This window comes from Nannospalax galili, unplaced genomic scaffold (genome assembly GCF_000622305.1).
Source record: "Nannospalax galili isolate Female #2095 unplaced genomic scaffold, S.galili_v1.0 scaffold105, whole genome shotgun sequence".
In the NCBI taxonomy this organism is placed as follows: domain Eukaryota; kingdom Metazoa; phylum Chordata; class Mammalia; order Rodentia; family Spalacidae; genus Nannospalax; species Nannospalax galili.
Window position 1 is genome coordinate 98,923 of NW_008354502.1, and position 25,993 is coordinate 124,915.

Genomic DNA, 25,993 nt, shown 5'->3' on the forward strand with positions numbered 1-25,993 from the left:
TTGGGAACAGGGTGTAAAAGTAAACGAATAAAAAATAAATAAAATTTGAAAATAAATAAATATAGGTCTTTAAAAAATGTACCATTATATATACATATATATTTTCCACTTTTAAGGTGTGTAATTCAGTGGCATTCAATGTATTTATATAACTGTAAACCAATACTACTACTATGACATAACTCCAGAAAATTTTAATCACTCCAAAAGGAAACCTTTTACCCATTTATTACACAGCAATCTCTTACTGCACATGTGCCACAGAATGCATGTGGAGGTCAGAGAGAGGGCAATTTTCAGGAATCAGTTCTCACCTTCCACCATGGGCTCCAAGGATTGAACCCAGGTCATTGAGCTTGCACAGCAAACACTTTTACCCGCTGAGCCAACTCGCTGGCCTCCAATTCCTTTCTGTTTGAATTGTTCACTGTATGGATATACTTCATTTGTTTATCATTCATCAGGTGGTAATGAGATCTTTCCACTTTTTGGTTACTGTAAAATAGTATTGCTGTGAATGTTTCTGTACAACTTTATTTCAATACCTGTTTTATTTGGGGTATATACCTAGGTATAATTGCTGGGTTATACGGTAATTCTGGGTTTAACTGATTGAAAACTGCCAAACTGATTTTTCCATGTCTGTAGCATACTTTATGTGCTTACCAGCATTGTAGGTGGGTTCTAATTACAGCCTTGTAGCCAACCTAGTAGGTACAAAGTTGAGTATGATTGCAGTTTTGATGTGCATTTGCCAAATGGGTAATGATGGATAGCATCTTTTCATGCCGTTAAAAAAAATCTTCTTTGAAGAAATGTCTATTCAAGCATTTGTATATTTTGGATTGTCTTATTAAGTGTTGGAGTTCTTTATATATGTGGCTTCTAGACCCTTGTCAGATATATGATAAGCAAATTATTTTCTTCTACTTGGTGGATTGTTTTCCCACTTTTGTCTTATGTGTGTATATATGTCTGTATTTGATAGTAAAGGCATATTCATGTAAGTACGTGGGTGTGTATGCATCTCTGTCCTCGTGTATGTGGAGGTTAGACGTACACATCCAGTGTCTTTCTTAGTCCATTCTCTATTTATGTATTTAGACAAGGTCTCTCATTAAACCTGAAGTTTATCTATTCAGCTAGGCTGGCCAGCCAATGGGCTTCAGTGATGCACGTCTCTGTCTCCCTCCCACCAGCAGCATACTGCTGAGGTTGCAGACATGTTGCCACTGTGCCTGGCTTTTTACATGGATTCTGGGGGATCTAAACTCAGGTCCTCATGCTTAACAGAAGGCACTTCACTGACTGAGCTTTAGCTCAGCCCCTTTAGTTATCCTTTAAAGCATAAAGTTTCCAGTTTTGATAAAGTCCAATTTACCTACTTTCATTTTCTTGCTGTTTTTGGTTTCAGAGCCAAGAAACCATGGTCAAATCAAAGTCATGAAGACTTACCCCTATTTTTTCTAGCCATTTGATAGTTTTAGCTCTTAACTTTGCATAATTGTTCCATTTTGAGTTAATTTTTGTCCATCATGCAAGGCACTGATCCAACTTCATGGTTTTGCATATGGCTATCAAGTTGTTCTAGCACAAGTTATTGAATTAGAGACTATTCGTTCTCTACTGAATGGTCTTGGTATCCTTCCTAAAAGTGGGTTGATCAAAAAGTTTCATCTCCATACTTTAATCCTCCTATCCCATCAATTTCTATCTGTATGTCAATACCTCATTTTATTTTAGCCTTATAATAGGTTTTAAAATCAGAAAGTGATGCTTCACCAAACTACTATTTGACTTGCAGATAGCTTTAGTCATGAGGATTCCTTTGTACTTCCATTTCAATTTTCAAATCACTATTTTCTTTTCTGAAAAATATAAGGGGAATTTGACAGATATTTCATTGTCTCTGCAGCTTATTTTGGATATCATTGCCTTGTTACATTTTGTAGTCAGTGAACGAAGATGTCAGTAGCTTTTCCTGAACCAACAGAGATAATCATGATGGGTTTCATTCTACAACTGTGTATTGCCCTAACTGATTTCCATCTGTTGTGCCACCATTGCATTTTCTTGGATAAGTCTCATCTGGCTTGGTGTAGAGTTCATTTAATATGATATTGGACTTCATTTGCTAATATTTTATTGGAAAATCCTCCAGCTATACTCACAAGGGGCAGTGATTTATAGTTTTATTTTCCTGTGATGTCTTTGACTTTGCTTTCAAAGTATATCTTCCTTTTGTCTATTTTGAAAGACTTTGAAATGATTGGTGTTCATTATTCCTTAAACATTTGGTAGAATTCATCAGTAAAGCCACCTGCTGCTGGGATCGACTCTACGGGAGAGTTTTGATTACTGATTTGATTTGTTGTTATAAGTCTGCTCAGAGTTTCAATTGCTTCTTCACTCAGTTTATGCAGTCTATGTCACCCAGGGATTTGTCTGTTCCATCTAGATTATCCAGTTAGTCGTGGCACAATTACTCATAGCATTCTCTTACAATTAAAAAAAATATTTCTGAGGTGATTGGTAATTCCACCACTTTAATACTTTGAGTTTTCAATTTTCTTGAGCCATTAAAAGTTTATCAGTTTGTTGATCTTTTGCAAAGAACTGCTATTTTGTCCCTCATTTACTTATTCATTCAACTCCACTCTATTTATTTTCCTTCTTTTGTGTTTAGTTTCTTGTTTGTAAAGTTGGAAATTGAAGTTAATGGTTTGACACCTTCTTTTTTAACATTGGCATTTGCAACTATTTATTTCCCCCTATGTACTGACTTAGCTGCATTCGAAAGTTTTCCCTTACCCCTGAATCTTTATTTCCCCCATGATTTATCTTTGACCCAATGGTTATTCAAGAGTGTGTTGTTTAATTGTCATGGTCTGTGCACTTTACCAAAGTTCCTTGTTAATGACTTCAAATTTTTACCTAGATCATACTTTATATAATAGAATCTTTTACAATATACTGGGGCTTGTTTTATAGCCCAATATATAGTTTACGACATGTGCTGTTGAGAACACTGCTGCAGAGTGGAGCACTGCACAGTTACCTGGGTTAGTTGTTCTGTGGTACCATTCCAGCCTTCTATTTCCTTGCTGCTCGTCAGTCTCGTTGTTTATCCATATGGAAAATGGAAGGATGAAGTCCCAAATATTACTGTTGATTTATATATGTCTTCCTTTAATTCTCTGAGCTTCTGTTCTATTTCATATATCTTGGGTGTGTGTGTATTCAGGTGCATATATGTGCATGTGGGTGTATATAAGCCAGAAACAAAACTTAGGTGTGTGCCCTCCACCTGCTTTTTAAGGTAGGGCCTTTCATTGACTTGTAACTTTCAATTGGCCTGGCTAGCTGCCCAGTATGCCCCAGGGGTCCACCTGTCTCTGCCTTCTTAGCACTGGGATAACAAGTGTGTGCCACCAGATCTGGCCCTCTTATGTTCTGCAGATTGAACTCAGATCCTTAGACTTGCACACAAAGCACTTTATTAAGTAAGCTATCTCCACAGCCTTGTTACATGTGTTGTAGGTTCTCATATTAGGTATTTGTTTATAAATGCTGTATATTACCAATGGCTCATTCATTCACCTTCTCATTATAAACTATTCTTCTATAGTAACATCTTCTTTTGTCTTGATATCTGTGTGTCTGACATTTTTACAGCTATTCCAGCTCACTTTGGGCTACTGTTGGCACAAAATGCCTTTTCCCATCCTTTTACTTTCAACCTATTGTGCCTTTGGATCCACCCTGAGTCTCTCAGAAATGTCATGCAGTTAGATTATGTTCTTTTTAATACATTCCACTAACTCTGACTTTTAACTAGAAAGCTCACTGTATTTGCATTCCAAATAATTACCAGTAAGTAAGGACTTCCTTCTGCTGCTTGGTTTTTGTTTTGTCTATGTCATATCTTTTTATGTCTCTCAATTCCCCCATTACTGTCTTCTTTTGTGTCTGTATCTAACAAAGTGTATTTTTGTTTGTACCAAAAGATTAGTGTTCCTCTCAGTCTTGGTCAGAGAAATTTTTTGTTGTTTTCTTTTGTTTTTTGTTTGTTTGTTTGCAGTGGGCTGCAGCTATCGAAGACTCCTAACTGGTCAAGGTACTGAAAATAAGTGACTGTTGAGTGCTTGGCTGGTATCATCTCCTCAAGGCTCAGGGAACATCATGGAAGAGGGGGTGGAAAGAATGTGAGAGCCAGACTGTGGAGGTGTGCTGTGAAAACTGTCTTCTGTAAATGACATGGCCATTGTACCCATGAAACCACAGTAGGCAAGTGTGCTTACCTGCAGAAGATGTGCCTAGGAGTGCGCCCTTCAACAGGTTTTAATGATGGGGGAGGAGCTCCTAAAGCCTCACCCTTCCCTGAGGAACAATTGGCAGTCGATGGCAGCTGGGGAAAGGGTGTCATTCCTTCAGTAGCATAGCCATTTGTTAGTAGCTCCTGCTCCAGTAAATAACCTCCACCCATGCTCATGCAGCCACCCTAATTAAACTCACTATAAAAAAAGGACATGATGTGTCCATGATGTGTCACTTAGGACTGGGCATCTCTCAGACGCTTATTCTCTGTGTGTGACCAGTTGTGGAACTCTGTAATAGTCGCCATCTGTTGCAAAAAGAAGCTTCTTTGATGAGTGGTGAATGGTAAGAGCCAGGATTGGTGCATGAACATAAGGAAACAGTCTTCCAGGCTTCTGGGAACTTGCTCATATGAACTTACAGCAATGGTGACAGCATGCACAGGACCCATGAAAACTCAATCAAGACAATACTCCAGCACAGAACTGGGGAAGTGGGCAGTAAACTCCAACCTAGTCAAGGAACTATCGACAACTGATCACTGCTGGGTGAGGGAGTCGATTTTCTTTAGGGGAGTGAATCTAGATAGACTGATTAGACCCCAGCAGATGAACTTGCACTGAGGGACATCTGGGTACACAAACTTGACTCAATAGGCCTTAATATATATGACAGAATGAATGAAATACAATAGGAGGACTATGGGGGGGAGTATGGATAGGGGAGGGCATCTAAATATGACTAAGATGTATTATATGAAATGCACAAAAACTCAATTAAAATATATACTGAGGCCGGGCTTGGTGACACACTCCTATGGTTCCAGCACTTGGGAGGCTGAGGCAGGCAGATCTCTGTGAGTTTGAGGCCAGCCTGGTCCACATAGTGAGTTCCAGGCCAGCTGGGCCTACAGGGAGACCCTGTCTCAAAAAGACCAAATATATATATTGAGAAAAAAGACATGAAATAGGAGGGGACTTGTTAGAAAGAAGAGTTTCAGTGGCAAAGGAAGGGAGATGACAGGAAATAGGGTCAAAAATAACCCAAATTCAGTATATATTAATACATGTAAAACTGTCAAAGAATAATTTTTTAAAATGTTAGTCTTTGAGATAATGTCTTGCTATGTAGCCCAGGCTGGCCTTAAACATAATCTTCCTGCCTCAACCTCCTAAGTGATGAGGTTACAGCCATGTACCAATGTACCTGGCTAACCAATTTTTTCCACTGCATTATTCTTTAATTATTTTCTCATTTCTTTTTCTGAATATCCTTTCTGTAATCATCTCAATGCTACCCTGGTGTTTAATATTAACATCTCAAGCTAGCAATGTTTTTTGAAATAACAACCATTTAACTTCCATAATAACCTACAGCAAGAGGGGCAGGAGAGATGGTTCAGCAGTTAAGGTCACTGGCTGCTCTTGCAGAGGACCTGGGTTCAGATCCCAGCACTCACATGGCAGCTAACAACCATCCATAACTCCAGTTCCAGGGGATCTAACACCCTCTTCTGAGGATATAGCAGGACATGGATGTGTTTACATGCATGCAAGCAATAAACTCATACATATAAAATAAAAAAATAAAAAACACAAGAACTTCCTGTCCCTTTCTGTCCCCTTGGGGTTGCTGTCATCTATTACCTTAAAAAAAACAAAAAAACAAACAAAAAAAAACTGTGATACTTTAGTGATTTTGTTTAAAATTGAAATTCAAGAAATTCCCCCAAATAATATCTCACCTGCAAGTTTCTTATGCACACCAGGAAGAGTGTCTCCAATTATTCTGCCATGTGTCTGCCAAATAAACTTTCACGAGCTGGTTGCCATGAGTTTCACGTGGGTTCCCTGCCCATCGTTTCCCTTGGAAAGGCTCATCCAGGATTGCTGTGCATGGCTTCAGAGCACAGCTCCTGCAACATTCTTGATTATTTCTCATATAATCTGGTTCAGGTACTCTCTTAGCACTCGCTTCCTACCAATCAACACCCCCAACACCCCTCCCCCAGTTCATATACGAGCTAGACTTGTATTTCCTGGTAAGATTGCAGTTAAGGATATATGACAAGGGTTATGACAGCCTCCCACCTCCAACAACTCAGCGATTGACTGTTGTGATGTTTGGTTCCCTTAGATGAGACCTGAGGTCCAAGTTCATCTGCGGTTCGCATAGTGTCTGAGACACTGAACTTGAACTCATGCAGCCACGTGAGCCTTACAGTCTTGGCATTTGAGCAAAACAGACTTCCTGCTGAGCTCTGGCTTAAGAAGAGCATATATTAATATCTTTACACATTGAGTGCCTATTCAGATAGATTCATAATTAGTGTTTTGTGCACATAGAAAAAAGATGAGACTGGGTTTGTGGGGCACACATTTAACACCAGCACTTGGGAGGCAGAGGCAGGCAGATCTCTGAATTTGAAGCCAGTCTGGTTTACATGGCTAGTTCCAGGCCAGCCAGGGCTACATAGTGAGACCTTGCCTCAAAAATTAAATAAATAAGAAAGAAGATGGGGGACAAAAAATATAATACTAGCTTTTATATTCATCTATGTAGTTACCTTACTAGATTCCTTCCTTCCTTCCTTCCTTCCTTCCTTCCTTCCTTCCTTCCTTCCTTCCTTCCTTCCTTCCTTCCTCCCTCCCCCCTCCCTCCTTTTCTTTTCCCTCCCTCCCTCCATCTCCTTCTCCCTTCCTCTCTTCCTTTTTGGATATGGCTAAAGTAATGTCTAGTGTCTGTTTGTTTCTGCTTAAATGAAGCCCTTCAACATTTTTCTTTGAAGATCAGGTCTACTAGCAACAAACTTTCTCAGATTCTGTTTATTCGGGAATGTCCTTATTTTTCTTTAGTTTTTGAAGAATAGTTTTGTTGGGTAAACAACTTCGGATTGACATTTTTTTTTTTTTCTTTCGACACTGCTAAAATATTTTATCTCACTGTTTTATGACCTCCATGCCTTCTGGTAAGTAGGAAACACTTTTGTTGGGAACTGCTGTGTGAATTATTGTTCTCTTACTGCTTTTGTCTTTATCAACAATTTGCTTACCGTGTCTTGGTGTGACTCTCTGAATACATCCCTCATGGAGTTTGGTGGGTTTTGTGGATGTGCAGATTTATGTTTTTTTTTTTTTAATGTTGAGAACTTTCTGCCAGTATTCTTAAATATTGTTTTTCTATCTTTTTCTCCTCTCTCTGTGTCTCTCTGTCTCTGTATGTCTCTCTCTCTCTGGAACTTTCTCTCTCTCTGGAACTTTCTGGATCTCTCTCTCTCTCTCTCTCTCTCTCTCTCTCTCTGGAACTCTCATGATGGATATGCTGGTACATTTTTTAAATTAATTTAATTAGTTGTGTTTGTGTATGTGTGCAGGCAGGCAAGCCCATATACCATGGAGCCCTTGTGGAAGCCAGAGGATGACTCTTGGAAGTCTGTTCTCTCCCTTCACCATGTGTATCCAGGGATCGAACTCAAGTTGTCAGGCTTGGCAGCAAGCGCCTCTACTCACTGAGACATCTCACCAGTCCAGTGCTAGTATGTATGAAAAAAGTTCTACACCCTTTGTTTTTCTTTACTTTTTTTCTCCTCCTGAGACTGAATAATCTTGGGTGACTTATCTTAAATTCATGATTCTTTGTTCTGCTTGCTCAAATCTTCTAGTAAACACCGTCAGTGACTGGTTTTCATTAGAATTAGTATACTGTCAACTCTGTGATTTCTATTTGCTTTTTTTTTTTGTCTTTTTGAGACAGGGTCTCCCTGTAGCTCCAGCTGTCCTGGAACTCACTATGTAGACCAGGCTGGCCTTGAACTCACAGAGATCCACCTGCTTCTGCCTCCCAAGTTCTGGGATTAAAGGCGTGTGCCACCATGCCTGGAGGTTTTTAATATCTCTAATGCTACCGTCTTACTGGTAAGACATTATTCTCTTGGTTTTCACTAGTTCTCTGTGCATGGTTTTCTTATCTCTTTGATTGTATTTAAGCCAGTTCATGTAAAGTTTCTGGAAGTCCAATAGCTGCTATTCTTCAGTTTCTTAATGCCTAGACACCCCACGTCCCAAATAATTTCCTAGTCATTTTGAGTCAAGGCATTCCTTAAGGCTTAGCAATACTGCTTCCAACTCTGCTGCTGCTTTCACTTCCTGTTTGGACCTGCAAAGCCCATCAGACAAGAACACTCAAGATCTTCTCAGGTTCTTTCTTCTTCTTTTTCCCTCATGTTTTTCTGCACCTAGACCTGGGTCTGTGTGTGGCATTCTACTTCTCAGGCATCTGCGGGAGTTTTTCCAAGTCCTTATTCTCCCCTCTGTGCCCAGCCCCAGGCTCTTCCATGTCTGCTTCTTCCCACGTGTGACAGCACACACGCAGGCACACTGCTACACACTTCAGCTAGAATATTTGCCTCTAAATGCTTCTGACAAACTTCACCGGAGAGGTTGCTTCAGACTTGAGAGGGGTCTAAAGAAGGTGAAACAAAAGCAGAGCAGACCCTTCAGGCAGCCGTCACATACCAAAATGGTGTTTTTGAGAACAAGATCCACACCAGTTACTGCAGCCTTGGCAAGCCTCTCCAGGAACATGGGCCATGCCACCGCCCCTCAGCTGCCACTGAGCTAGTGACTGGGGATAGCATGCTGGTAAGTTCAAATGCCTCAATATCCTTTTACTTAGCATTCTCCTGCTTGTAAGTCTTTGTTATTATTATCACTGGATTCCCCAAGCCTGGCAAAAGTTGATTTGCTAGCTATTGCCAACTGTTCTAGTTTGCCTTCAATTGCTGTGATAAAATACTCTGACCAATACCAATTTGAGGAGGGTGGGGAAGGGTTTATTTGGCTTACATCTCCGGGGTTAGTTCATCACTGAGGGAACCCAAGGTAGGAACTCAGGGCAAGAACCTGGAGGCAGGAGCTGAAGCACAGGCCATGGAGGAAAGGTCCTTACTGGCTTGCTCCCCTGGCCCATGCTCAGCCTACTTTCTTATACAATACAGAGCAACCTGCCCAGAGGTGGCACCACTCACAGTGGGCTGGGCCCTCCTACATCACTCAAAATCAAGAAAATACCCCACAGACATGGCCATAGGCCAGTTCAACTGAGATAGTTCCTGAATTGAGGCTCCCTCTATCCAGGTGTTCCAAGTTGACACCTAAAGCCATCCAGCACACCAACTAAATGATTCCTTTAGAAGGAAGGAGTCTTTTAATTTTCGAATTGCCATTTTTGTCATATCATTCCACTATTAGCTTTCCTACATAAAACAGACTCTAGCTTATTTCGTTCAGTCCTATTTTCTCAGTTTACAATAAACAGTAGGGACTCTGACTTATGTTAGGTAATGACTAAAGTGGATGAACAAATTATCATGACTAAATTAACACACTTCATAAAAATCTCTGTAAGACATTATTCTTATTTTACAAAAGAAAGCACTGAGCATCAAAAAGTTCTTGGTATAGAAAGGACAAATAACCTGTAATTGAATTGGAGATGAATCGGATGTTCCAATTCTGGTACCTCATTTTGTCCCAGCTAATGCAAAGAGGCTTTCAACTTAACCTCCTTCATTGTCTCCCAACACACTACTGCCTGGAAACAGGATCTGGAGGCTCCCATCTGACTCCCCTCCTCACCTTGGCCCCTTATACCAACTAAACATCCAGCTCTGATGATTCTACCTCTTGTTAGTTCTTCAAAATATTACCATATCTCCTTTCTGTTGCTGGTACCTTGGCTAGAGTCTTTACCTTTGCTTATGGGTGCATTGCCTGCATGTATGTAAATGCACCCATGTTGTGCAATGCCTGCAGAAGCCAGAAGAGGGCGTTGGATGCCCTGGAACTGGAGTTATGGACAGTTGTTAGCTGCCATGTGGGTGATAGGAATAGAACATAGATTGTCTACAAGAGCAGCCGGTGCTCTTAACTGCTGAGCCATCTCTCCAGCCCTAGTTCCCATTTTTTAAATGAAGAGGTGTATCATGTATCATGTATCATTCTGAAGATAGACCTTCATAATTTATCTTCCCTTCCCGCCAAGTCAAATTAATGACAAGGCCTGTTGGATTTCTCTCTGGAAGCCTCTCCCCAGTTCTGAAATGAACTTCACTATCACATTTTCCACAAATCTGAGATGAGAGTCTCACCAGCCCCCACCAGTCTATCATTTCTAGTACTTTTTCTAATACTTCTAAATTTATTTATTAAATCCTCTCTACTCTTGTTCTTGACTTTTCTCTTGTCTAATTACAAAAAAAAAGGCACCCACCTATTTGGATTTGACTTAAGATTTGTTTGCAAACTGAGAGCCAATTGTCCTAAGTACTATTTATTAAAAATTCTTGCTTCTTTATTCATGTGAGATATATGCTTATCTTTTATTAAATTCTTATCAATAATAGATTTGGGAAATGTCTGCTCTATTCCACTAGTCTCTTATCATACTGGTTTAGTTACTATTCTTTTATTATCTTACTGGGCTATTTGTTTTTCTATAAATATGTTTTCTATCATGTTTTCATATTAAAAAATCATAGAGGAATATTTTAAGCACACAGATCAGCAAACAAAACAAAACAACCAAACTGAAATACTGTAAGTTTATAACATGGAGATAAGCATAATTATTATTTTAATGTAATGACTTCCATTTAACCTTGTCAGATTAACTGACATTCTCTGGCCCTTTGCAAAATATTTTGGCTAATGATTACAGAATGTTCAGTGTTCCTGGAGAGGGGCTTATGTTTAGAGGCCTGTGCCTATTCTAGCATCAGTGGGTTTTGCTCAGCAGAAGTCAAGTAGGTGTACTAATACCAGTTATGCCAGGTGAGGTGGTTGCACTAATGCTATGTTATTTAAACATTATTTATACTGATAAAAGCAATGAATATGATAAGAGCAGTTTTATGGAAACAAATGCTTTGAAAAATTGAATGCTTGGGAAAGATTCAATAAAGGTAAAATAGTGAAAATAATAATAATGACTGTGAACAAGAAATACAAACATTGGAGAAAGGAACTATAATAATATTTGAATCTACAATTACTGGGCTGCAAAATCATCTCTAGATACTTGGTCCGTTTTTAAAAACTCAATATTTAATATTTTTACATTTTGGGTGGTTACATTGTCAGTGTTATTAATGCAAAACAAGTCAGTAGAAAACTTCAAAGGAGTTAAGCAGTCATAAACTTAATAGACCGTTGTCAAATACTGGCCTTGTACAAAGCTGATATCTGTAATCCCATCACTCAGGAGGTTGAGGCAGAAGGATCACGAGTTCTAGGCCAGTCTGAACCCTGCCTCAAAAACAAAAACAGAAACAAAAAACACCCAAAAAATTGGCCATGAAAGTTTACATCTTATAATTTTAAACAATTTTCTATCTTAACCAAAATTTTCAGTTACCCTATCAACTACCAATGTCTACAGGATTGATAAAGCATCTACTGTACCATTAAGATGTATAGAATATTTATTTTACCAAAGTGAGGTCATGCTATAAATATTCTTTACCTTGCTTTCTTTGCTGACTATACTGTGAATGGCATTCTAAGCCACTATGATTTATATCACCATTGCTGACTGCCTAGTCCCTCCTATTAAACTTCTATATATTCTTCTTTTTGCTTAACATTTAAAATATATGCCCCTCCCTGTTTTGTCAGGACCATCAAAAAATTGGAATTTAGTCATATGCCCAGCCTCAAATTTCTTATACACCTAAGTTCCTTATTCAGTTTTCACTTGCCTCTTTTTTTGACAGGGAGGGGATTATTGTGTTAAAATTATTTTAAGTGGGATTAACCTTTTGTGGGAGATGGAGGAAGTGGACCATCCCCTGGCATCCCATTTCTCAGTGTGAGGTTACAGAACCAAAGCCTGTTTCATCCTAAAGGCAATACCTTTGAGCTGTTGTTACTGTGCTCTCACAGACCTGGCCAGGGACCTTCTGAGAACCTAGAAGCTATAAGATTTCTATTACTATATTGATAAGGCCATGAAATTGTTTGATAGTCAGCTCTACTTTCTCTGGACTCCTAAAAGTCAACTCTCTCAGGATCTGGTCAATAAGTGAAGCATGATGTCAAATTAAAGGTATAAAACATTTTTACTCTCATCACTACTCCACAATGAAATAACAACAGAAAGAGGTACAATCCCATGGGTTAGTTGCACAGCACCTGATCAAGGAGCCTCATATGATATTGGGCGCTGGGCTGGAGAGACGGCTCGGCAGTTAAGAGCTCTGGCTGCTCTTGCAGAGGATATGGGTTCGATTCCCAGCACCCACATGGTGGCTAACAACTGTCCTTAACTCCAATTTTAGGGAATCCGACACCCTCTTCTGACCTCCTCAGGCATTGCATGACATGGGTGCACTTATATACATGTAGGCGACACACTCATACACACAAAAATAAATAAATTAAAAAAAATGATACTGGATGCCTTCTGAACTGCTCAACCTCTGTAAAAGCTTAGAGCTGTCCAGCTATTAATCACGGTGGTATATTGCATTGGAGTGTATAAGAGCAGTCCTAACATTTTGGTCAATGACAGACTGCATTTTCAAAGGCAGTCTCCTCAGATCATGTACATAGTGATACCGCAGCCATCTCATTTGTGTGAAATACAGTAAGATGTTTCCACTGCCGTGAGATTAACCTAACGGTACATTTTCCAGAGTGTGTCCCAGTCATTAAGTGACACATGTCAAAGAGCCCTTTGGATTTTTATTTTGTAAAATTTGAGATTAAATATGGAATATACTTTCACAGCCAAGCAGAGAGAAAGACTTCAGGATATCTTTCAGGACATGTAAGGCTTTCACAGGTGCCTTAACCACTAGGGGGATTATAAAACAGAAGCTGTATAACTTTGTATCACAAGCATGCCAAAAAAGAATAAAGAGTCAGATTGGTTAGTATTCTCCAGTATCTCAAGCACCTCCAGTGTTTGATGAGTCCTCACAAATGCTCTCTAATGCAGCTCTTTCTGCACCATTGTATACACAACCAGGGTTTTCTAGGTGTCACTTATCAGTCAACAAAATGTAGTCTGCGATCAAGCCTTGGGAAAAATCCAAAATTATAAAACAAGCAAGGAGAAGTTTACTAGCTTTTCAACAGGTACCCCACTTAGGAAGACCATCCATTCCTGAGTCCTTCTTGTCATGTAAAATGGTTAGTTTTAAGCAAGCTTGATTTTTCCAAATTATAATGGGATAAGGCTGCTACCTAAATGATGCCCACCAAGTGGCACTGACCCACTAACTCAGTGCAGATGGAGGCGTTGGTTCACACAGAGCACTGCACTTGGTGCTTTCAATGGTGAGCATTATATTCAAGAGACCCTTCCCCTCTGCCTGGATTGAATTCAGTTGTAACCTTAGCATTCATTCACAAGGCTTCTCGGACTCCAGCAACAAAGCCTGTCTAGGCAGATAAACTTTGTACTTTAGAAACACTTATACTTCATAGTCCAAGACCCTGGAACATGCTCAGATGATAGAAAGGAAAAGCCAGGAAGCTTTCTGGCACCCATGTAGCACAGTGACCTGATCGGATACCATAATCACTTTCTATCAACTACCACCGTGGGAGTGGGAAAGTGTTAGGACACAGTAGACAGTGATATTCTTTCCTATAAAATTTTATTTATTACATAAAAATTCTATACATTTGTTAGACTAAAATACAGTTTTCATTATAATTCTGGCAACTGAGTACACAGAAAAAACTTTGCATTAGATCAGCATTTTTTTTCTAGTTCATATTTCTGCACAAGTAAAACATTTTCGAAGCTCTATTTCATATAAGCTCATTGTACTCTGAAGCCAGATGGAATGCCATCCAATTCAGAGCTCTTGAAGTTAATTTCCCAGCAAGACTTGATAACTCCAGAAAGTTAATTGCTTAATATACATATTTCTTAAGTCCTCCGAGAGCATAATGCTCCATCTGTAGAGTCTGTACTGTGTCAGTCATGACAGTCACAAATACCAAGGCTATATAACTGCATCTGTGGGGCATGTTCAAGCACCTACATGTTTATTTCCCCACATGTGTAGTGCAGTGACACCATAGTAAGAAAGAATCCAAAATACCACTAAGGTGAATGGCCTCAAACTATGAAATTCATGGAAGGCTTAACTGTGGTGGGCTTCCAGTTCGTAATGGAAAGAGACAAGATGTGGACACAAAAACTTATTTTGACACTTTGAAATCAGATACAAGTGGGAAAAAAAGAAGACGAAAAGGCATTAGAAATATGTGCACCACAACATACTTCTTATGTGATTACACAGCTCCGAGACAGATTCACAGGTGTGCTCTTTATGTTATCATCACCCAGCACAACAGCTGGACTTGACACTGGATGTGAAGCCTGTGCCTGAGAGGTCAACAGCAGGTCCCTACTGTACTGGCCAGTCTTCGAAACTTGGCTATTTTTATGCCAGGAGTTCTAGTTTAAACTCAAGTTCAGAAAGGCCATGCCAGACAGTATGGATAGCTGAACCTTTTGATCTTCAAAAGACAGGCCTTTTGTCTTTGGTTGTTTTTCCAGAGCCTCTGGCACTTTGTCAGATGCGCTGTACAATTTTTCCTGCCTTTCTCTCTGTTAGTTGTAAAGTCTCCCCCACCCCTGTAATCAGGTTACCATATACCTGAACTTACTTCTTTAGCTACAAGATCTAATAGCGTATTTGGTGGCTGCAAAATTTGAGACAGCCATACTGCAACTTCCTTCATTATAGGATTCCCAGTAGTCTGACAGAGGATGAAAGGGTAATATCTACAAAACAAGTACCATTAGAGCAACGCAGAAAGAAACTTTGTCTGTGTCATCATCTTTGAAAACTAAAACTAGTAAAAACAGAGGAGCCAAGAAAGACATTCTGAGTACTAGAACCCAAAGGACAGTGGAAATGTATTTAACAGTCCCCACCTCAAAAGCACGAGCCTCCAAACCTGGTCTATTATTCATTCCTGTGTAACATTTCTAACACAGTTTATGGGGGAGGGGAGGCCCAGACCTGGTAATCAGCATGGTAAATGAAGAGGGTGTCACAGTTTTTAGTAGCCAGCAGGACAGTCCTCGAGACCTCGTCTATGTGTGCATTTGTTCCCCCTTTTCAAGGCTTACTTTTACTCATAGTGATTTAAAATCCATTTTCTAGCCAGGCGTGGTGGCGCACGCCTTTAATCCCAGCACTCGGGGAGGCAGAGGCAGGCGGATCTCTGTGAGTTCAAGGCCAGCCTGGTTTACACAGTGAGTTCCAGGCCAGCTGGGGCTACTGGGAGACCCTGTCTCAAAAAAGACCAAAAAATAATAATAATAAATAAATAAATAAATAAATCCATTTTCTCAAACAACAGCGAGGACAATGATCCTAGCTGACAGTATAAGTAGCTAAGATTCAAACACAAAACTCAAAATGCTCTCTTTGAGTCACACACTTCTATGATAAATAGATCTATCAAATTCAGATGAATTTTGAGCCTTTTCCATCTGACATGAAAACTTATACCATTTTCTACTGTGGAAGGTTCATTAGTCTTCTTAAGGGTGTGGGGAGGGGTAGGGAGCTGACCTTTCTTATCTTTTCATTGACCAGCTAGCTAGATTTCCACTGCTTTGTTCAGCCAGAAGGTGTGAACAGTGGATTGACATCTGACTACACAAACCTGGATCTACTGGAGTCAAACCTGCTTTGAGGATTTCTGTCTGTTTTTCCAAGGGCTTCAAGAGCCTGCCAGGAGAGCTGCCATACAGCTAAGAGTAAGTTGCAGAGGTGAAGGAGTCCATATGCTCACCAAAGCAGGAAGAAGCAGACACGGAAAGTGGAGGCAGCACCCACTGCTACAATGGTCCAAGGCTGCTTTCTGGGCAGGCAGCCCCTCCCTGTTGTGCTGTATGTGGATACCTTCTGAACGTCTACCTTCAGCATCAGCATTGCCAACTGTCCACTAAGGTTTAGGGTTTTTTTTTTTTTTTTTTTTTTTTTTCAATCAAGTACACATTGCACTTGAGCTAGTTAATTAGCTTCAACTGTTTTTCATCTTGTTAACAGATGCATTTTAGGACAATTATATACTGGTTACACAGTGCCACACAGAGTCATATATGAGCTATACCAAAATAACTGTCTCAGTAGATAGATAATTACAAGGATTCTCTTTTAATTTCTTTTAGGTTTTTCTTTTCTTTTTTGGCCCATTGCAAATAATCTGGTTCCTTGCCAAAAATTTCCTCAGGACACCCCCACCCCTCAACGCCTCCAAGGGGGGAAAAATCTTACTGTTATAAGTATTCGGTGCTGATCATTGAGATTTAATGTGATTTCTATTTCCAAACCTGGTAATAAATCATATACTATTTCCAGTTATAAAGTGATTCAATGTCAGAGGTGATAAGTATCATCCCAACAGAATGGCTAGCAGAGGTCTTCCCACTTCTAGGAGCATTTCAGATGTTCACTGAAGTGCATCTGGGAGACAGCCCACAGCTTCCATAAGTACAAAGAACCCATGGCCAACTCAAGCCTGCTTCTGAATTTCAAACAAACAGTAAATTTAGATGCCAGCAAATAAAAGTGAAAAACATCTGGAACATGTATGAATTAATATTTTCATAGTAAACTACATCTTGATTAAATCATGAATAAAAAGCTTGATTTTTCTGAGCTTCCTAGTCTACACAATATCACTTAAGTTGTAAAACTTAATAATAAACTGAAGAACAGTCTAATGTTTGGGTCCTTAATAATTTCTTAGTTTTTGAACAAATTTATTAATAAGTTTCCTTAGAAAACATCCAACTTAAATCCCGTCTGTGTAATTTGCAAAAGTAGGGATTGTTCATGCAGAAGTGACGCTGAACTATTGCTGGTGTATTGTTACACATACCCAAAGATCAAAATGGGAAGAAAGGACATTATAGTAATTTCTGTGGAAAAGAATGATATCCCACAGAATTTCACAAGTTTAAAATTCAGGACTAAGCTTTCTGTAAGAAAGGTATTTTCAAAGTTTTAAAACTTGAATTAAAATTGTCCTCTTAAAACAAGGAATACAAGAATTTGGCTTAAATTTATGAAATCTGCATGGGAAAAGTGTGCTGTTTCAAAATTTTCACTAAGTATAGTATGTTTAGTTTTAGTTTTGTTTTTTAAAGTTTCCTAGCTTTAGATATTTTTTCTTGACATATTCAAGCATCCTGCCTTTTCAAAAACTGGGCAGTGTGCCACCAAATGAAGAAGTGTTAATTCCACAAGCAGCCCCTGTGTATGAACACTGCCTACGTTCCAAAACTAACATGTATTCCGTAATGAACAAAGCTACATGCATATGCATATAAAGCAAAAGGCATTCTTGCTGTGAATGTGGAATCCACAAACCCTGCTCTGTGCATTTGCTTACTGTCCCACAATTCTCCAATATATATTCACAGACCACATCTTAACAACTGTAGGCAAGTGCTTCTGTCCGATGGAATTCATTAAGAGAATATAGAAATTAAGTGTCAGGTGTACTGATAAGCTTCCAGATTTCTGAGGATTGTCTTTTTTTTTTTTTTCAAAGTAGTCATAGCAAAGCAGCACTGAATTGATTTTTTTGATATTTTTGGGAGAAGGATGGTACTGTACCACCCAGCCCAGAACTCGGTTATTCAAAGATGAAAACTTACGGACCTTTATGAAGGAAGCATCTCAGAAGCTGTGGTAAGGTTACTGTAAATCCCAATTCAAATGAGAAGACTACTGACCAAAACTAAAAAGTAAAACAAATGTTCAAATCACCATAATCAATAGCTCTTCAGTGGCAGTGACTGCATGGTAGAAATGTCTGAGGGGTAAGGTTGGGTGGAATGATGTGGTGGTACTGTGTGGCCTTGAAAATAACTCATGTACGCATTTCCTGTAGGTGTTCTGAGGAAAGAGGGAGAAGTATTTATTATTTATACTTAAAGCAGCTCAGGACCAGGAAAAAGGGGTTAGTGACTCACCTCCAACTACTGGGGTGGAGCCCTGAAATTGAACTCAGAAGGCAAGAGAGCTCTTGGCAGATACAAAGGTCCCTGTTATTGGGCAGAGGTTATAATTGGTAGTATAATGACTTTCACGTAAAAAAAAGAGGAGGAGGAGAAGGGGGGGGAGCTTTTAGATAGCTCAGAAGTTAAGAGTGGTGGCTGCTCTTGTGGAGGACCTGGGCTCAGTTCCCAACACCCAATAACTGTCTGTAACTCTAGTTCCAGGGGATCAAACACCATCTTCTGGTGCCTGCAGTCACTGCATGCACAGATACACTTACATATAGGCAGGTAATACACTCATACACATAAAAAAAAAAGAAAAAATTAAAGGAAAAAGTATCTCTATAAAAGAAAACAAATTTAAAATAGACTCAGTAAGCACCTCCATCAGGGAAAAAATTTGAGAACCAACATAGCTAAGCTATTTAAGCTGCAGTGAGTTAGGACTTTATTATCTCTGTAGCCTAGAATGAAAACTGTAATCCTAAACATTAACTATTGTATTAAGTGGTTTCAAGGAACAACCTGCTTTAAGCTCTGCTCATCTATGCAAGGATTATACAATCTCAGTGCCCTTGCTAAATTGCTAATGTTTCAATATTATGGTGCTGGTGAGTCTCTTGTTGAAGACAGGGCTCACGGATTTTCATTGAAGATGAATTTAACCCTTTCCCTCCCATATTATAGCACAGCACAGCTTATTCTTGAGGCAGGAGCCCAAAAGCTCTAAATCATGCATCAGGCTCTTAATTACCTGATTGGGGGGGGGGGAACCATTATACAGTATGGATGACACTCCCATTTACAAAAGGAGGCCCTAACTCTAGCTCCAGAGATAGGACTCCTAAATGCAGTTTGGAAGAACCATCACAGAAAAAGAAGAAAGTTATAACACAGAAGTAATGGTTTATAAAATTATTCAGGTGTGCAAATTTGGACAATTTTTGTTCCCGGTCTATTCTCACTTGGGCAGAAGATGGAAGCACCGAGCAAAGAGCAGCAAGGCAGCCTGAAGCGAGCGGGAGAATGACTTGGGATGAACGAAAAAGGCAGACGGAACTCTGGGTACTGCTGAAAGCCTCTGCCAGCTTTACCAAATTAATCAGGGAATGGAGCTCAGGGGAGAGTGATATTCCACATATCCAATATCGCTCTGTGTGCATCTGTGTAATATATATGCGTATTTGCATATATCTCTATGGCACACAAATTTACTTAGGGAAAACAGTCTGGAAATTAATTGAACTCAAATGACATGGTTACACATAGATCATAATTTCTAAACACAATGTTAGTAAAACAAAATTTATTTGTAAAACAGGACCTGTTATATAAAATGGCACACAATCAAGTTATACAAAAATACAAAATTTCTTTCTGATTACAGTTCTAGTTGCAAATGATAATTAGAAAGCATTCCTGGTGGTTTCCAATAGCTGGAATTGCGAGCACATGGAACAGGGGCAGCGAGAGTCCATGAGGCAGGCATGTCCAAGTGAGCAGAACCTGGTTTCCAAGTTCAAGACTTCATCAGGTCACTTTGGAGGGACACCTCCTAAACTAGCTCCTGGACTGTCTTCTGGGTTGAGACCCATCTTCCAGGCTTCTGCCCATTCTAAACTTAGTTCTCAATGTTTCTGAATATCCAAAAATCTGTGTGGTTATGAATCACAGGTAAGCTGATTTTTCTTACATGATTTTCTCTCTCACCTAGTAGGACAGTTGTTAGTTACATAATGATATTCCATTTCCAATGATATAAAAGTACAGTACTATTTGGCAACACTAGATGTTAACTTCTGGAGAATAACTGTTTCAAAATAGCTCTGCTCACAAGGTTGCTTTTCCAGATCCTGCTAAGACATGAACTCTTAACTGTGTGTGTGTGGTTTGTTGTTTTCATCTAGACTCTTATTGCAGTATTCTGAAACTTCAGAAATATTTATGAGCTTTGAAAAGAAACAAAGGCATTTAGCAAATTTTAGCCTAGCTAAAGAACACCGATACTTAAAAAAAAAAATACAATTTACCTTTTGCAGCAATTTAAAGGTCCAACCCTTTGAAAGGAAGCACATTAGCAAACAGCTGCTTATTAAGTCCTCGGGACATTAATTGAACGTATTTCCACAATACCAGTCTAAACACCATCTGGTTCTGATAGGAGGAAATGCTTTCTTTCAAAAGATTCTCCTTCCATGGAATGATAAATGCTGAGGCTTTTTTTTTTTTTTTTTAACCAGAGCCTGTATTTAGTGCAATAAGTTTAAAAAATTTGCTCTGAAATATTTACTTTACATTAACAAAAATAGCTTTTTTTAAAAAAATTGTAACAAAAAGGAGTTATCGCATAAACAGATCATGAATTATTCTTAGCAAATTACACTTTTTTTCTTAAAGCATTCACCATTACAATAAGCAGAACAGTGGAATATTAGCCATTCATATCTGGTAAGCTTCAGGAATTAAAATTAAAACAACAACAAAGAACCCCAAACCTACCCCCAAACATAAAGAACATTCGCACTTGAGGATCAAAACACTAACCAATTCTTCAGTTAAACATTGTAGAACTCTGGATACTCAATGAATTACCAAGGAGTGGAGCACCTGTCAGTATGTTCAGATTTGATAGCAAGCATTTGAATAACGGCTGTTTAACCCTAAGCTACTGACTTGCCTCTGAAACAGAAGCCAAAGCATTTGGAATTTTCAATGCTTCATGCTTCGTATTTCTCTCCCTTTAAAAAAAAAATCCCACCTAGCATTACTTAAGCTGAAAATCAATATACACAAACTTAAAGGCTAAACTTGCTGGGTGCCCCAGCTTCCTTTCAAATCAGGCACACAAATGTGTGGTGGATACTACTAAAAATCAAACAGGAAAGAAAGACAAACTATAAGAAAAAAGTTTGCATAAGAAAGATTATCTACCCTTTTCTCTTTTTTTCCTACGTTCTTTTATAGAAGCATTAGGGTAAACTACAAATACCTGAGGAGTTGGTTACTTTTTAATGTCGGCTGACAAATGCATGAGGAATCATGAACATTCACGTAAGGGGCCCGCTCGGAGAGTTCTGAAAGGAAAGTGGCATGGCTTCTTTGAGGAGGGAAAACTGATGGGAGAAACCTCTTATTTATCTGAAAGCACATGCCTAGTCTTGATGCACCAGGACTCATGCATCAGTGAAATAAGATTTTGATTTTGAATGCACATCAGAGCATTGCCTCTGAAAAAATTTGACACAAGAATTTAGTACACTAATTTTACTTAGGTTAAGTAACTGAAGTTAAAATTTCCTCTCGTTATTAAAAATGTTAATCAGATATGAATCTAACATTTCCATTAAGACAATTACAATTGAAAACATTGAATGACGGAAGTTGCCTTGTAAAAGCCACCCGTATGAAAGAAGTACATGTTTGACAAAAATAAGCATAAAAAAGGTATTAAATCCCTGTTCCTTTTCTCTGATTTTGGCTGATTATGTGTGTGTGTGTATATACATACACATATATACACACATACATATACATATATACACACACCCACACACACAAATACATAGTTATGTGTATATATTGTTTTGGAATGTCAATGGGTTCCATAACGGTCGGCTAGGTTCAAGCAGAACTTGCTCCCGAAGCCTAGAAAACAAAGTCATACAGAGTATAATCTTAGACAATTACCATCAAAAGGAGATATGATTGATGTCACAAACACACAGGGCAAAATAGGGTGAGCAACACACTTCTCCAGCCTGTACCCTGACAGAGCTCAGGTTTCCCCTCTCTTCCTTGTATGACAGCAATCAGATAGCCAGATTTTCTAAAAGCTCTTTATCACATTTGGCAAACTTTTCTAAAATCACTTTCAAAGAACTGTAGAAAGACCTCAGGAACCTTAAAAAGGTTTTGAATTAGTGGGGCTCTCGTAAAGTGTTTAAGAGGAAAGTTGTCAACTCTCTTTCAGTTCAGTATCTTTTGTCAAAAAGGAAATTTGAAAACCTCACTTTCCTGAATATTTTTTAATAGGCTGAAAAGAAACTCTACATGAAGATAGCCCTTTGAGGAGGAACACAGACAGCAGCAGTGTTTCTGGATGTATTGTAAAATAGGCATGATGCTCTTGTATGGAACTTTCGCCTTGAAGAGTAACAGGCAAACACAAACAAGCAATTCTAAATTCTGAGGTTCCCCATACTTTAGTGGAGAGCCTCTCAGGTAATTCTTTATGACATAGGGCTGGTGATAGCAGAAGTCAACTCTAAAAGCAATGGAGAAGAAAGGTAATCATGTGCTTAAAAAACAAAGCTGCTCTATGAGCAGCACTTTGTGCTTCTCTTAGGGAGCTCTTGAACCACTTAAAACAACATTCTTATGAGTCAAATGCTGCAAAGCCCACAGCACCGGAGGAACAATGCACACAAAAGATGGACCTGGGGACGGAGCAGAGGAGCAGAGGGCTTTTGCCACTAGTAGTAAGTAATGAGCTGATGAACAACATAAAATGAAAGCACAAACTGAATGAAGATTTGAAAGCATTGTTTGCAGTTCAGGACACAGTTTAAAACTAAAAATACTATTACGAAAATGTTTGGCTTCTGACAGAATACTATGTAACTTAGGCAATTCTCTTAAGATGACTGTAAATTAGGGTTTCAGGTAACGAACTTGCATTCTGGCCTATCACAATTCAGCTTCTCTCTACTAAGAACAATATGGAAATATATGCCAGGGCAGGGCCAAACTGGCTAGTCTTCAACTTCAAATATTTATACTTTAAATGCTTATTATTGAAGATTAATTTAATGGAAGTTTCAATCACAGAGAAGGAGAAAAAGCAAGCTTTTATTTTATGATTTTTATATATGTCCTTTTTGAGTTTTAGGCTTTGATCTTTACTTCTAAACAATAAGGACAACCAGGCAGAATAAGGAAGTAAGCCTTCCTTATTCTTCCATGTCACCATCGGGTTAGCATCACGGCACCGCTGTCCTAATTAGAGCAGTATAAACTTGAGACATCTGTGTGCAACTATAGTGAAGACATCTATGGGCAAAACAACTCAGGTATCTCTAGATTGCTTAAGTTGCTTCCTTTTCTTCAAATAGCTATCATCTGGGTATCTAAGTCTATATGCTATGTATATATATGTATCTATCATCTATCTATCTATCTATCTATCTATCTATCTATCTATCTATCTATCTATCTATCTATCTATCTATCTATCTATCTATCTATCTATCTATCTATCTATCTATCTATCTATCTATCTATCTATCTATCTATCTATCTATCTATCTATCTATCTATCTATCTATCTATCTATCTATCTATCTATCTATCTATCTATCTATCATCTATCTATCATTTACCTACCTACCTACCTACCTACCTACCTACCTATCACACCCATGATCTGTGATTCGTTAGAAATGAATTCTTTTCACAACTAAGCTAGGAGAAGACTAGGTTGTCTTACCGGGAGGAAATGTGGGTGTTGATGGAAATTGCTTTGTTTGCTACAGAAAAATAGTTCAAACAAATAAACAACAGAAAAAACAAACACAAAGTACAAAAGAAAAAGTCTGCAAAGAGGAATAGACAGCAATGTAAACAGAAAAATATTGTTTTTTTTAAAAAGGAGGAATATGAACTTTAGCAAGTTGAAAGGAACTGTCATGACTACCTTCTAAAAAGATAAAAAACCCTAATGTGAGTTCAAGTATACCCCTAAATGTTCAGTGGGATGAAAGCTAAGCACTGTTAGTTAGAAAGCAAACAAGGCAAAGCTATCAATCCCTGGGCCCTGAGCACTGGCACAGACATTGTTCCTTTCAGCTTACTTTTACAGAAGGTGATGTCAGCTGTGACAAGACTTCTGCCATCCAAGTGATGGGTAAGCAGACAAACAGAAAGAGCAGCACGTCCTGTGTGATACAGATTACGAGCACTTCTCCCGAGGATGTGCAGTCAGTGAAGACAGAGAGAGAGAAGAAGTGAAAGTGAAATTCTTGGAGGGCAGCCACCTCCTCAGCTCCACCTACCATGGGCTTTAGCTCTCTGGCATCAGCAGCGCCTCCCTTACCAGCTTCCTTCATTGCTTTCCTACTGTTTTCCACAAATTCCTGAAAAATATGGACCACATGGTATTAATCTTGGGGGCCTTTTAGATTTCAGTCAGTAGGTGAGTTTTAAATGGTGTGACCTCGGTAGCAATAAATAATACTTCATATCAACAACAGAGATGCTAAATCTGTGAGGATGGATTGCAATTCACAGATGTAAAATCTTCTTTCCATCCATTCATTGTGACAATCTCATTATGGCTCCATGAGATAACGTTATTTCTGTCTAGAAGGAAAAACACCTAACATTTTTAAGAGTTTGGTTTCCCACACTTGGAATGTTGTTTGTTTGTTTGTTTGTTTATTTATTTATTTATTTATTTATTTGTGTGTGTGTGCAAAATGTTAAGATTAAATGAAACACAGACAATTTACTTCAAAAGTCTTCACTCTTTAAAATACTTTACTTACTACTTTTAATTTCATGAGTGTTTTGCCTGTATGTATGCAAGTGTATCACATGCATGTCTTCACTCTTTAAAATTTATTTATTTATTTATTTATTTGTGTGTGTGCAAAATGTTAAGATTAAATGAAACACGGACAATTTACTTCAAAAGTCTTCACTCTTTAAAATACTTTACTTACTACTTTTAATTTCATGAGTGTTTTGCCTGTATGTATGCAAGTGTATCACATGCATGCAATGCCCATGGAGGCCAGAAGAGGGCATCATCAGATCTCCTGAAAGTGGAATTGCAGACAGTCTGAAACTACTATGTGGATGCTGGGAACTCAACCTGGGTCCTCAGGAAGAGTAGCAAGTGTTCTTGCCCATTAAAGTAATCTCTCAGCCCCTAAGTATTTTTAAAAAATTAATTATTATCATTGTTGTTGTTTTAAGACAGGATCTCACAATGTAGACCTGGATGGTCAGGTACTCCTGATGTAGCCCAGGCTGACGTTGAACTCATGACAACTCTCCTGTACCAGCCTAGGACTGTTATGGGCAAGGGATTATGGGTATGTTCTACTATACCCTGTTTATAAACTTCCACTTAAAGAAGGTAGTACTGGTAAGCTTGAAATACTTGCTATAGTTTTTAAAAAACAAAACACAGATAAGCTACTTTTAAAATGTCTATCTCATCTTGACATTACTCCATAAAGCAGGAATATAGAAAGCATCAACCGAAACTTGTGGTCAGAAGTGGCGAAAATGGCCACAGTCCCTGTTCTACCAGAGTTGGTGGCACACTCCTTCATTAGGCAACCCCAACACAGAGAAAAACAAAGGGAGAAAACCCATTTTTGGCAGGGCATACTGGTTCATGCCTGTAATCTCAAAACCAGGGAGACTAAGTCAGGCTGGACTACACCGTTAGACTTGACTTTAAAAAAAAAAAAAGAGTGGAGCATTTTTTGCTCTGCTTTGATCAGTTGCTTATACAGAATCTCTTTAACTACTTAAGTCACAGGCGAGATGAGAGAAATACTTGAGGTCCAATTCTATTATAAAAACAACTAGTTAGCATTACAAAAGCATTCAAAACTGCAGAGGC

General features: G+C 38.8%; 1 protein-coding gene across 5 annotated transcripts in view; it reads right to left on the reverse strand.

The window, feature by feature from the left end:
• Nucleotides 1-25,993, reverse strand: part of Slc44a1 (solute carrier family 44 member 1) — a 205,953-nt gene that overhangs the window by 33,499 nt on the left and 146,461 nt on the right. For 3 of the 5 annotated variants that reach the window (XM_008851698.3, XM_029555295.1, XM_008851700.3), the window contains exons 15-16: nt 24,411-24,491; nt 19,652-22,005 (exon numbers count right to left, since the gene is read on the reverse strand). In XM_008851698.3, the coding sequence (XP_008849920.1) occupies nt 21,982-22,005; nt 24,411-24,491 (105 nt within the window). In that variant the 3' untranslated portion in view covers nt 19,652-21,981. Of the gene's footprint in view, nt 1-19,651; nt 22,006-24,171; nt 24,492-25,993 lie in introns of those variants that run through there. The other 2 variants (XM_008851699.3, XM_008851697.3) reach the window with 2 other exon arrangements.